At 20.3% G+C, this 14,691-nt stretch overlaps 1 protein-coding gene across 1 annotated transcript; it reads left to right on the top strand.

Moving 5' to 3' along the window:
- Positions 1-2,664: 2,664 nt before the first annotated feature.
- On the top strand, positions 2,665-12,746 carry LOC123263067 (protein krasavietz). The gene is made up of 6 exons (XM_044725604.1): positions 2,665-2,820; positions 3,306-3,377; positions 8,249-8,595; positions 9,089-9,571; positions 12,138-12,357; positions 12,431-12,746. The coding sequence occupies exons 2-6, from the start codon at positions 3,317-3,319 to the stop codon at positions 12,580-12,582; spliced, it is 1,263 nt and encodes a 420-aa protein (XP_044581539.1). The 5' UTR covers positions 2,665-2,820; positions 3,306-3,316; the 3' UTR covers positions 12,583-12,746.
- Positions 12,747-14,691: the final 1,945 nt, after the last annotated feature.

Below are 14,691 nucleotides of genomic sequence, written 5' to 3'. Positions count from 1 at the left end.
ATAATTTAATAAATTAAGCAAAATAAAAAAATCAAAAATGTCGGCTAACTTTATTATTATAATAAAATGACATTAAAGTTAGCAGTCACTAGAAAATTTTTTAATTTTTTTAAATAAATAAATTTGTTCAAATAAATTACTTTTAAAAAATTGCATTTTTTATGTTTCTTAAAATTTCTACGTCAATTTTTTTTTCTATAATTAATTGAAAAAAAAAACCTAAAATTGATTAAATATCTTTTAAATTTATTATCATTTTATTAAATTATTAATAATAAAAATATGATGCTAAAATTAGAGCAGACACTTGATAGCTTTCCGGATAATTTTTTATTTTTCTTGCAATTACAATTTAATTAGATGTAAAGAAAATTATTTTTAAAAAATTAAATTTATTATTATTATAAGTTTTAAAAAAAAATTTTTTTTGCTAAATTTATTATTTGTTAAAATAATTCTAAAAATTATTAGATGTTTGTTAGTTTAAGTATCATTAAAAATTTATTAATTTAATTAAAACTAGAAAAATATTTTTATTTGCAATTTTTAAATCTTGATGTAAAATTTTTATTCTAATTTTTTTAATAATACATCGATAATAAAATTCATAAAAAATATCAAATCTTTGGTATAATTTAATTTTGATAAAAATTTTATCTTTAAATCAGCAAAAATTATAAAAAACTTGTCAATTTAAAAATTTTTCTTGCAATTGCAATTTAATTAGATGTAAAGAAATTTATTAGAAAAAAAAATTGGATCTATTATTATTTGTAAATTTTTGGAAATAAAATTTTTTTGCTAAATTTAATTGTTAAAATAATTCTAAAAATTATCAGATGTTTTTTAGTTTCAGTATCATTAAAAATTTATGAATATTTTTCATTTATTTAATCAAAACTAGAAAAATATTTTTAAAAAAATTTTAATTTGCAATTTTTAAATCTTGATGTAAAATATTTATTCTAATTTTTTCAATTATAAAATTCATAAAGAATATCAAATGTTTGGTATAAAATTTTGATAAAAATTTTAAACTTAACTATAGCAAACGCTTACAAAACTTAGGAATTTTTTTATTTATTAAATTAAAATAAGAAAAATATTTTTTTAAAATTGTAATTACAATTTTTTAAATCTGCTACATGTAGAATTTTTAATTTAATTTTTTTATAATGATTTTTTCAATTGATAAAATTTCAGATTGCTAATTTAATTTTGATAAAATTTTATCTTTAAATCAGCGAACGTTTAAAAATTTTAAGAATTTCTTTTATTTATTAAATTATAAAATGAGAAAAATAATTTTAAAAAAATTCTACTTATTGTTTTTTAAATCTGCTACATGTAGAATTTTTAATTTAATTTTTTTATAATAATTTTTTCAATTGATAAAATGTCAGATTTCTGCTTATTTTATTTATACAAAAATTTTATATTGAAATTGAGACACCTGATATTATTTTAATAAATAAATTATAACAAAAAAAATTTATTAAAAAAATTCCATCTGTAGATCTAAAAATTTATAACAATTTTTTGATAAAAATTTTTTAAATCTAAACTATTTTTCAAGAAGAATCAAAAAATTGTCAAACGTCTGCTAATTCAATTTTCATAAACATTAAAAAAAATTTATGTTTAATTTTAAAAATTTTTCTTGCAATAAATTGAGATTTATTAAAAAATTTTAATTCATTAGCTGTTACTTTCTCACATTATATTATTTTTATTATTTTATAATTACAAACATAAAATATTAAAAAATAATAAGCTTTTCAATTTTTAAAAAAGAAAAAATTAAATTTTACAAATTTTCAACTTTTAAAACTAAATTTCTAAATTATTAAAAAATCTTCTATTAATTTATTAATAATCAATTGATTAATTAAATTAATCAAATTAACACCTAATTAATCGCATAAATAAAAAAAACCAATGAAAAAAATTTTAATAAAAAATCTCTAATTTTTAAAGAAGAAAAAATTAAATTCTACAAATTTTCAACTTTTAACACTAAATTTCTAAATTATTAAAAAATTTTCTATTAATGTATTAATAATTAATTAATTAAATTAATCTAATTAACGCCTGATTAATCGCATTAATAAAAAAAACCAATTAAAAAAATTTTAATAAAAAATCTCTAATTTCTAAAGAAGAAAAAATTAAATTCTACAAATTTTCAACTTTTGAAACAAAATTTCTAAATTATTAAAAAATCTTCTATTAATTTATTAATAATTAATTAATTAATCAATTAAATTAATCAAATTAACGCTTAATTAATCGCAATAATAAAAAAAAACCAATTAAAAAAAATTTAATAAAAAATCTTTAATTTTAAAATTTTAAATTTCGCGCTTTTTATAAATTTCAAATTTTTCGCGGCAAAATTTAAAAAATAAATAAAAAAAGGATTAATTAAACAAAAATAATAATTAAATTAATAAAAAAAAATCTAAATTTTACAATTTTTAATCCAAAAAAATAAAAAACTAAAAAAAACCAACTTCCTGTTGAAACTACACTCGCGCATGCGCAGTAGCGCAAAAGTTCCCTTCGCGCATGCGCAGTAGTTTAAAACTGTAGCAAAATAGATAGTGTACAAAATGTATATTTAAATAAAAGTAATCGTGCCACGTCCGCCGTGACTTTAAAATATCAGCTGCGCAAACTCTGCAATGTTCTCTGGTTAGGAAGTCGATGCTTCTCTTAGTCATTAAAACACCTAAGCGTTGTCCCAACTACGTCCTAAGCTTCTTGTTTCTCTTTTTTAACACCTTTCGAGGAGTTGTGTTTATCAGTACGTGCTGCAGAGTAAGTTTTTAAATAAATCTACAATAATAATAAAAATAATAATTGTTATTTTATTAAAATTTATTTAATTAAAAAAATTTTTAAGATTTTAACTTTTTTGTAAGAAAAACTCGAAGCTGCCGGGTGAAAAAATAATGAACAATAGTCTCGGTGAAAAAAAGTTTAACTAGGTTTTGAGATCGGCCATCGTGGCCTTTCTTAACCTCAGAGACCTAAAATAGTAATATTTTGTACAGCGCACAAAATTATCTTAAGCTTTTGTTTATTTATTTGTTTTATAAGTTTTATGTATTAATTATTTTACAAGGATTTTTTTCATTACCAAATATTATTTTAAAGTCGGTTTATGATTCAAGCTACGCAAGGTCAGATGTCATGAACGCGTGCCTTCGCGGTTTTTTTAATAATATTTTTTATTATTTTATTTTATTTAATATTTATTTTTCACTTTTTTTTATTAATACGAATGTTTTTTTATTTTTCAGACGGTTGTTGTATGAGTCAAAAAATAGAAAAGCCAGTGCTATCAGGTCAACGCATAAAGACCCGAAAAAGAGGTAATTTTTTTTTTGGTATTTTGGTAATATTTATAGAAAAAATTTTTTTAGTTCAAAAAAAATTTTTTTTTGTATTTTTAAAAAATTAATTGTCATTTTTTAATAATTTTTACTAGCAACTTTGGAGTTACTACGTGAGTGCAATTACTTGTGAGCTGAAAAATTAAAATGAGCTTAAAAATTAAAAATTGCACTGTACTTTCTTAAATATTGACGATTTTAAAGATATAAGCTCATCTTAATGTTACACTCATCAAGAGCTTTCATTTGAGTACCCACATGCATTTTTATATATATTTTTTATATATACATATATATGATATATATAAATATATAAAATATATATGATATATATAAATATATGAAAAATTGATGTGGGTACTCAAACAAAAGGTCTTGATGAGTGTAATATCGGGGTGAGCTTATATCTTTAAAAATGTCAATAGTTTACGTATCTTAATTTGAAATAAGTATTAAAAAAATGAAATTCTAATTTTTGTTAAATTGTACTGTATTTTTTTAAATATTGACGTTTTTAAAGATATAAGCTCATCTTAATGTTACACTCATTAAGATCTTTCATTCAAGTACCCACATGCATTTTTATATATATTTTTCATATATACATATATATAATATATAGAAATATATAAAATATATGAAAAATTGATGTGGGTACTTAAATGAAAGGTCTCGATGAGTGTAACATTAAGATGGGCTTATATCTTTAAAAATGTTAATAGTTCACAAGATACCAGGTCATTACTAAATTATTGACATTTTTTAAGATATAAACTCATCTTGATGTTATACTCATCAAGAGCTTTCGTTTGAGTACCCACATGCATTTTTGATATATTTTTCAGATATAAATATATATTATTTATATAATATATATAAATATATGAAAAATTGATGTTGGTACTCAAATGAAAGGTCTCGATGAGTGTAACATCGGGATGAGTTTATATCTTTAAAAATGTTGATAGTTCACAAGATACCAGGTCATTTATTAATTATTGACATTTTTTAAGATATAAACTCATTTTGATGTTATACTCATCAAGAGCTTTCGTTTGAGTACCCACATGCATTTTTGATATATTTTTCATAGATACATTTATATGATATATATAAATATGAAAAATTGATGTGGGTACTCAAATGAAAGGTCTCGATGAGTGTAAGATCATGAAGAGCTTATATCTTTAAAAATGTCAATAATTTTGAAATTATATTCTATTTTTCAACTTATGATATTTTTAAAGATATAAACTCATCATGATGTTAACTCATCATTATATCATATATAATATATATAAATATATGAAAAATTGATGTGGGTACTCAAATGAAAGGTCTTAACGAGTGTAACGTCGGGGTGGGATAAGGTCTTTAAAAATGTTAATATTTCACAAAATAAAAGGTAATTTCTTAATTAATGAAAATTAATTTAGCATATATTTAATAGTTTCAAAAGATTTATAACAAAAAAATAATGACAAAAAAATCTTTTAGAATAAAAAAATGCAATTTTTTTTATAAATATTTTTTTTTTTATTTAATAACATTAAGTTTTGATATATTTTTCATATATACATATAGATAATATATATTTTAAAGATATAAGCTCATCATGATGTTACACTCATCAAGAGCTTTTCATTTAAGTACCCACATGTATTTTTATATATTTTTAATATATACATATGTATAAATATATAAAAAATTGATGTGGGTACTCAAATGAAAGGTCTCGATGAGTGTAATATCATGATGAGCTTATATTTTAAAAAATGTCAAAATTTCACAATATAAAAGGTCATTTATTAATTAGGTACCTAGAGATAGAGCATTTTCGAATGCAACCAAAATACTTTTAATAAATATCAGTGAGAATGAAATAAAACCTGGAAAGAGCACAAAGTCAAGTCAAGACCTTTGCGATGACAGTAAATTTCACTAAAAAAAACCGATTTTATTACGTGACTATCCTGGAAAGAAAATTTTTCTTATTCTCTTAATAGATTAATCAAAATTGATTAAAAAAATTCATATTCAATTATGATTTTAAAATAGCGCACTCAAATTTTTTTTTCTTTTTTAATTTGAGGAACTTACTCAAAGAAAATTTAAATTGTCAAAATACTATTGCTTACTTTATTATTTTTTCAAATTTTTCTATTTTAATATAAAATTTGATAGAATTTTTATATTTAGAAGTTTTTTGATATTAATTTTTTTTATTTAATTATGACACTTAAATTATTTTAATTTTTTGTATTATTTTAAAAATATTTACAAAAAAAATTTTTTGGATGCTGAAAATAGCAGGCACTTGAAAAAAAATTTTTTTTTTTATTTTTAAAAAATCAATTAAAAAAATTTTCATTCTAAAATTGACAATTCTTAATTTGCTATTTTTTTCTAATTTTTTTTCATCTATTTTTATGAAAAACTACTAGAATTTTTAGTTCTAAATCTGAAAAGTTTAAATTTGATAAAAAAAAAATCATATTTCATTCTTATACTGAAAAATTTTTCTGTGTAAATTTTTTTAAATTGTGATATTGAAATAATTTATTTTTAGTTTTGAATTAAATAATTAAAAAAATAATAATCATTAAAAAAATATCATGATTAATTTTTATTATTTTTTGACTTCTTGATAATTTATTTTTCAAGGCTGTGATGAATTGCTACATTATAATCACAATTATCGCCTTCAAAAAACAATAATAAATAATTCATAACCAATACAATTAAAGAAAATTTAAATTGCAAAATAAACAAACTAAAAATATAAAAAATTGTCTGCAATGTAAAACAAACATATTAAAATGATTAATTTATAATAAAAATTCTAAGAAATTTGTCCAAATTTTACAAATTTTATAAATTTAGCCACAGTTAAATTTGTATATACCTACTCAATCCTCGTGGGTTTTAATAAAAAATAACTTGAATTATTAAGTTAACATCAATATGTGCAATGACCTTTTTCGTGTATAGTAGTAATACCACACCGAATTCTCTTAACTCAAGCGCTTAAACTTGTTCTCATATTTTTTATATATGAGTTTTATTATTAAATTATTTCTGGAATTATTTTTAAATTCTAGAATTGATCTCTAATTGTTAAATTTAATTTAAATTAATTTTATTTAAAATAAATTGAATTAATTAGAATTATTTCTGGATTTTAAAGTTGACAATGTATTTAAAAATTAATTATCTATTGAATTTAAATATCAAACTTTTAGTTGCTTAATTAAATTATTAAATCTACTTGAATTTTATTAAAAACTTTTTAAAAAATTATTTAATTTTTTATTAATTGTATTAATTTTTCCAAATAATCAAACTTTAATAATTGATTAATTTTTTTATTTATTTTAAATAATTAAAATTTATTTATTTATCAAGAATATTTAAATTTTTTTAGAAAACTATTTTTTTATATCGCGTTACAGATAAGGGCGTATAAAATTAGATAAACAATAACTAAGGTAATATATAAAGGCACCAATTAGTGACAGGGATCCAATTATTGACACCCTATTTTATTTTAAATCTTATTTATTTACAATATTAATAACAATTTTTTTTATACACTAAGAATTAAAAAAAAATTAATGAGAAAAATATATTCATTAATTAAAATAATAAAGTTCAGTATTCTGAAACTTGTAAAATAAACTATTTTGAAGTAAGCACTAAAATTTCCAGATTTTTAATTATTTTTTAAACTAATCAAATTAAACATTTTTTTTAATAAATAAATTAAGTATTAAAAATTAACAATATCGGATTTTACATTCAACTGAATGGTTATTAATTATAAAATAATTGGTGTCAATAATTGGTACACAAAATATATAGATCTGATATTGACAGGTGAGTTTATACCAAGCTGTAACCTCTCCAATCTGACTTTACTTATTGTATTTAGATCAGATTAATGGTGACAAGTAAGCATTAAGGGAGTCAATAATTGGTGCAACGGTATGTCACTAGTTGGATCAATCGATTTATCAGCCTGTCAATAATTGGTGCATCCGGATGATTGACTTTGTCGATTTAAATTAATTATTAAACTTGAGAAAATATTATTAAAAAGCATTAATTTTGTTTCTCAAAAGATTAATTAATATAAAGTAAAACAAAAAATTGGACAATCAATTTAAAATATCTTTAAAAAAATGTCATCCTAATTTTTGTTAAATTGCACGTTACTTTCTTAACTATTGACATTTTTAAAGATATAAGCTCATCCCGATGTTACACTCAGCAAAAGCTTTCATATGAGTACCCACATGCATTTTTGATATATTTTTCATATATACATATATATAAACATATAAAATATATGAAAAATTGATGTGGGTACTCAAATGAAAGGTCTCGATGTGTATAATGTCAGGGTGAACGTATATCTTTACAAATGTCAATAATTCACAAGATATATGGTCATTTTTTAATTAATAAAAATTAATTTAGCATATATTTAATAATTTTAAAAAATTTATAACGAAAAAATTCTTAAAAAAGAAAAAATGCAATTTTTTAAAAATAACTTTTTTTTAAATTTAATAACATTAAATTTTGATATATTTTTCATGTATACTTATTTATAATATATATTTTAAAGAAATAAGTTGATCCCGATGTTACACTCATCAAGAGCTTTCATTTGAGTACCCTCATGCATTTTTGATATATTTTTCATATATACATATATATAATATATATAAATATATGAAAAATTGATGTGAGAACTCAAATGAAAGGTCTCGATGAGTGTGATATCAGGGTAAGCTTATATGTTTAAAATCGTCAATAGTTTAACCTTGATAATTAAAAATTTACAGATGAAAAAGAGAAGTACGATCCTACCGGATTCCGAGATGCAGTGTTACTGGGTCTGGAGAAGGCTGACAACGACTTAGACGCAGTATCGAAGTACCTCGACACCGCAGGCTCTAAACTGGACTACCGCCGGTATGGCGAGGCTCTATTCGACATCCTGATCGCCGGCGGGCTTCTCGTCCCCGGAGGATCCGTCGCCCAGGATGGAGACAAGCTCTGCAAAACAAAGGCCTGCGTGTTTGAGCAGCCGATGGACATGGAGTCGCTGAAGAACTTCGAGCAGGTGTTCATAAAATTGATGCGCCGGTACAAGTACCTGGAGAAAATGTTCGAGGAGGAGATGAAGAAGGTACGTGTAAATTAAAATAAAATTAAAAAAAAAAAAAAAAAGTTTTATAAAATAAAATTAATTAAAAAAAATTTCATAATATAAAATTAATTAAAAAAAAAAAAAAAAAAAAAAAAAAATAATAAAAAAAATCAATTTAAAAAAAAAATTTCATAAAATAAATTTAATTTAAAAAAAAAAACAAAAATTTCACAAAATAAAATTAATTAAAAACAAATAACAAAAATATAATAAAATAAAATTAATTAAAAAAAAAAATTTATAAAATAAAATTAATTAAAAAAAAAAAAAATTCATAAAATAATTAATTTATAAACAAAAAATTTCATATAATAAAATTAATTAAAAAAAAAAAATTCATATAAGGTAAAAGCCCCAATATATGATCATGTACCAGTATATGATCATATACTGGGGCTTTTACCTTAATAAAATTAATTTTAATAAAAAATCTCTTAAACAAATTAAAAAAAATTTTTTTTTTTTTTTCTAGGTACTCGTTTTTATAAAGGGGTTCACGACCCAGGAGCGCATCAAGCTCGCCAGGATGACGGCCCTCTGGATCTCGAACGGTGCCGTGCCCCCTACGGTCCTCGGCGTCCTGATCAACGAACATCTCGTCAAAGACAATCTGGCTCTTGACTTCCTTCTTGAGGTCTTCGTCACCTGGAAGAATGAAAAGGGCCTGCCGAGTCTTATGACCGCTCTCAAGCGTGGTGGCATCGAGGGACGGCTCATGGAGTTCGTGCCCCCGAACAAGCGCACCGAGGAGTACTTCCGCTCCGTCTTCGAGTCTGTTGGGCTGACTGACATCGTTAAGCTCCACAAGAACCAGGCCAGTCAGGAGGCCAAGCGTGATCTCCAGCAACTCCTTGTTGAGGACCTCGCCGACAATCGCGCCATTAAGGACATTGTGCTTGATGTCAAGGAAATGGCTTTGAAGTGTGCTATTCCTGAGCATGAAGTCATTGGACTGGTATGAATTATTTTTTTTTATAATTATTTTATTTAATTTAATTTAAAAAAATTTTTTTAAAGATTTAGAATTTAATTTTATAAACTTTTTATTTAATTTTAATATCTAAATTTGATTAATTTACTAGAATTTTATTTTGAGATTTAAAATTACTAAAATTACAATTTTTTATGTCATCAAATATTATATAATTTTTTTTTTTTAACTTTTGAAATTGTATAATTATTTTAAAATTGATGAATTTTCTAAAAATTTAATTTAAATTTATTAAATTTATTAGAGCTCTATTTTCAAATTTAAATTTACTAAAGTTGAATTTTTTTTATATCATCAAATTTTATAAAAATTTTTTTTTACTTTTAAAATTGATGAATTTTGAAAAAATTTTGACTTAATTTAATTTAAAATTCATATATTTACTAGAACTTAATTTTCAGACTTGAATTTAGTAAAATTGAATTTTTTTATATCAAATTTTATAAAATTGTTTAAATTTTAAGATTGTTTAATTATTTTGAATTTTATGTATTTTTTATATATATTGTTATTGAATTTTAATCTCTAAAATTAATAAATTTATTAGAATTTTACTTTCAGAATTGAATTTGCTAAAATTAAATTTTTTGATATCAAATTTTATAAAATTTTTTTTACTTTTAAAATTTTACAATTATTTTTGAATTGGTAAATTTTGAGATTATTTAATTTACTTAATTTAATTTAAATTCACTAGAACTCTATTTTTAAAGTTGAATTTTTTTTTTTATCAAATTTTATAAAATTTTTCTTACTTTTAAAATTGATGAATTTTGAGAAAGTTTTGACTTGATTTAATTAAAAATTTTTAAATTTACTAGAACTTTGTTTTCAAACTTCAATTTACTAAAATTAAATTTTGTTTATACCATCAAATTTTACAAATTTTTTTTTTATTTTAAAAATTGATGAATTTTGAGAAAATATTGACTTAATTTAGTTCAAAATTCTTAAATTTATTAGAACTTAATTTTCAGATTTGAATTAACTAAAATTGAATTATTTGATATCAAATTTTATAAAATTTCTTTTTACTTTTAAAATTGTATAATTATTTTAAATTTTATGAATTTTGATATTTATTTTTATTGAATTTTATTATCTAAAATTTACTAGAATTTTATTTTCAGACTTGAATTTACTAAAATCAAAATTTTCTATGTTATAATTTTCTTGTCAAATTTTATATCATTTTTTTTTACTTTCAAAATTGTTTAATTATTTTAAAATGGATGAACTTTGAAATAATTTTTATTTAATTAAATTTAAAATTCTAAAATTTACTAGAACTTAATTTTCAGACTTTAATTTACTAAAACTAAATTTTTTTATCAAAATTTTTTTTTTTACTTTTAAAATTGTATAATTATTTTTGAATTGTCGGATTTTAAGATAATTTAATTTACTTAATTTGATTTAAATTTCTTGATTTTACTAGAACTTATTTTTTTGACTTAAATTTACTAAAATTAAATTTTTTTATATCGTCGAATTTTATAAAATTTTTTTTTCTTTTAAAATTGTATAATTATTTTTTAATTGATAAATTTTGAAATAATTTTTACTTAATTCAGTTTAAAACTCTTAAATTTACTAGAACTTTATTGTCAATCTTGAATTTAATAAAATAAAATTTTTTTTGTCATCGAATTTTATAAAATTTTCATTTACATATTTTTAATGAATTTTAATATCTAAAATTAGTAAATTTTCTAGAATTTTAATTTCAGACTTAAATTTGCTAAAATTAAATTTTTTGTTATCAAATTTTGTAAAAATTTTGTTTTTACTTAAAAATTGTGTAATTATATTTAAATTCTTAAATTTACTAAAACTTTATTTTTAAACTGAAACTTGCTACAACTTTTTTTTTATCATGTTATTTAATTTGATAAAATTATTATTGAAATTTTAGAATTCAATTATTTAAAAATTGATGAATTTTAAGAAAATTATTATTAAATTTGAAAATTTTGAATTAATCTCGAATCATTAAAATTACCAGAACTTAACTTTCATACTTAAATTTTCTAGAATTTAATTTTTTTGTTATTAAATTAAAAAATTTTGTTTTCTAGTCTTATTGTTAGAATTAAATAATTATTTCAAAATTTATAAATTTTTATTAAATTTTAGTATTTAAAATTATTCTAAAATTTTCTACTATTTTTTACAATTTTTCTAGGCTTATTTCTTAGCTACAAATTAATAATAATTATTTTCAAATGAATGAATTTTTTCTAATAATTGAAAGCTTAAATATTACATTTTTTTTTTTTTAATTTAATTTTTTTAATCAAAATTTCTAGAATTTTTTTTATAGCTTATAAATTAAAAAATCATTTAAAAACTTAAAAATTTTCTAAAATTTGTGTAAAAATAAATATTTAAAACTCATTTTAATTAATAGAAATGAAATAAAATTTTTTTTATAATTTTTTCTTAATTCAAAACGATAAAATTTATTTTTAAAATAACTTAAGAACTAAAAATATTTTCTATAAGTTAATATTTTTTTTTTTAATTTAAGATCTGGACTGTTGTAATGGGACTCGCTGAATGGAATAAAAAAGAAGAACTAGTTGCCGAACAAGCATTGAAACATTTAAAAATATACACACCATTGTTTGGGGCATTTACTACCACTGCCAAATCAGAACTCGCTCTAATTTTAAAAGTCCAAGAGTTCTGTTATGAAAATATGAATTTTATGAAAGTCTTCCAGAAAATCGTCTTACTATTTTACAAAAGTAAGCAACAATAAATTTTATCATTATCAATCTTATCTACAAATAAAAATTAATAATTTTTTTTATTCAACAGCGGACGTAATTTCTGAGGAGGTTATATTAAAATGGTACAAGGAGGGCCATTCGCTCAAAGGTAAAATTCTTTTCTTGGACCAAATGAAAAAGTTTATTGAATGGCTGCAAAATGCTGAGGAAGAATCTGAATCAGGAGAAGAGGAGGATTAAATTTAATTATAACCAATAATCCGTTTATTGAAACTCAACACTAAATTACAAAGAAAATAATATTATCAATTTAATCTCTGACAAAAAAAAAAAAACATTTTTTCCGATTTATTGAACCTACAAAAGTTACAACAATAATTGAAATTATAAGTCTGTCCAAATTTTTACTCTATTTATTTTTTTATGCTCATTTATTAATTTTTAGGTTTAATTTTTTGTTTAGAAAATTTTACCATGATTTACAAAAATATTTTTACGGTGTCGGTGACAAAATTTCAATGTTAATGATAAAGAGATCAATTTTGTTGAAATTAATAATTTCATTGTGCTGCATGGTAAAAATAATAATTTTATTGTACTGCATGGTAAAAATGTAACCATCGTTGTGTCAAGGTTAAATTGTGAAAAGTTTTATAAATAATAAAAATTTTTACAGTGCATCTGACAAAAAAAATTGTTTCCATGATTTTTTGTTAAAATATGGAAAAAATTTTTGTGGAGTGTATGTACGGTAAAAATTTTTTTAGAATAATTTATTAAGCTAGAGATTAATTTTGCCATGTAAGCATAGAAATTTTTTCCATGCAATTTTTTTTATATAAAAATCTAAAAATATTCTTATGCACATAGAATTTTTTTTGCATTTGATAATAAAAATTTTACCATACAGCTAATTAAAAATGTTTACATTTATACAATAAAAAAATTTTACCTTGCAAAAAAAATTTTTCCATGTGCAAAAAATTTTACCGTGCAAAAAAATTTTTTTTTCAAAAAATTAAAAAAAATTTTAACGTACAGAAAATTTTTTTATGCATTATAAAAATTTTTTATCGATGCAGCTAATTAAAAATGTCAAAATTTTTAAAAAATTAAGAAAATTCTAATATAAAAAAAATTATTGCATTATAAAAAAATTTTTTCCATGCTGCTGAAAAAAAAATTAAAATTTTTTAATAAAATAAATTGAGCATAAAAAAATAAACCCAAACTATAAATTTAAAAAATTGACTAAACTGAGATCAACTGATGTATGTATGGGTGACGGGTGAATAAAATAATTGTGCGTATGAAAAACTACCAGCAAAATAAAAATCAATTAACTAGAAGCCAATTAAAATTAGACCGTGTACACTGGAGTAATAATATTAAAAAAATAAAACAAAAATTAAAGAATTAAACAAAAAATATGAAATTTATTTTTTTTTATTACAAATATCTTCCTTTAATTTTTTGTTACAACTTTACACCGTTTAATTCAATTGAAGGACGATTTTTTAAAAATTTACATTTTATTTTTTATTTGTTTACCGTAGGCTTTTGATAATAAAATTTTTGAGATATTTGTAATTAAAAAAAATGAATTTTAAAATTAAAAAAAAAAAAAGTATTGAAATCAGAACTGTTGATTGTAAATTTATAAAATTGTATGAGTTAATTTAAGAATAAAAAAATATTTTGTTCTACAATTTTTTATCCGTAGATCAATAAACATTAACAGTATAGTAATTAATGATAATTATAATAATACTATTAATAATAATGATGGTGAATATAATAATGAGGATTGAGTAATTAATGGACATAATTTGTTGAATAGAAATAATTGTAAACTAAAAAGAAGTGATTTATTCTCCTGTGTACGTACGACTTTCGGATACCCCATCTTATTTTGTACGATAATTAAATTTAAAAGTGGAAACAATTGTAATTCATTTATAGAAAACAAATACAAATATATTATATATACTACGGAAATCTTTTTTGATAACAAAATAATCATTTTTTATTAAGAATATTTTTTTTACCTGTTTTGTATTTTAAATTATAAAACTTGACAAATGCTTTTGTTAAATTGCACTGTATTTTTTTAACTATTGATGTTTTTAAAGATATAAACTTATTTTGATGTTATACTCATCAAGAGCTTTCATTTGAGTACCCACATGCATTTTTGATATGTTTGTCATATATATATATATATATATATATATATATATATATATATATATATATATATATATATATAAATATATGAAAAATTGATGTTGGTACTCAAATGAAAGGTCTCGATGAGTGTAACATCGGGATGAGCTGATATATTTAAAA

This window comes from Cotesia glomerata, linkage group LG4 (genome assembly GCF_020080835.1).
Source record: "Cotesia glomerata isolate CgM1 linkage group LG4, MPM_Cglom_v2.3, whole genome shotgun sequence".
NCBI classification, from domain to species: Eukaryota; Metazoa; Arthropoda; class Insecta; order Hymenoptera; family Braconidae; genus Cotesia; species Cotesia glomerata.
This window is presented reverse-complemented; position numbering and strand designations above follow the sequence as displayed.

What these genes read in the sequence shown, in the direction of transcription:
- LOC123263067 (XM_044725604.1), top strand. Translation starts at nt 3,317, where the DNA reads ATGAGTCAAAAAATAGAAAAGCCAGTGCTATCAGGTCAACGCATAAAG. An exon ending in CATAAAGACCCGAAAAAGAG is followed by an intron (nt 3,378 to 8,248) that starts GTAATTTTTTTT and finishes AAAAATTTACAG; the next exon opens with ATGAAAAAGAGAAGTACGAT. An exon ending in CGTCTTACTATTTTACAAAA is followed by an intron (nt 12,358 to 12,430) that starts GTAAGCAACAAT and finishes TTTATTCAACAG; the next exon opens with CGGACGTAATTTCTGAGGAG.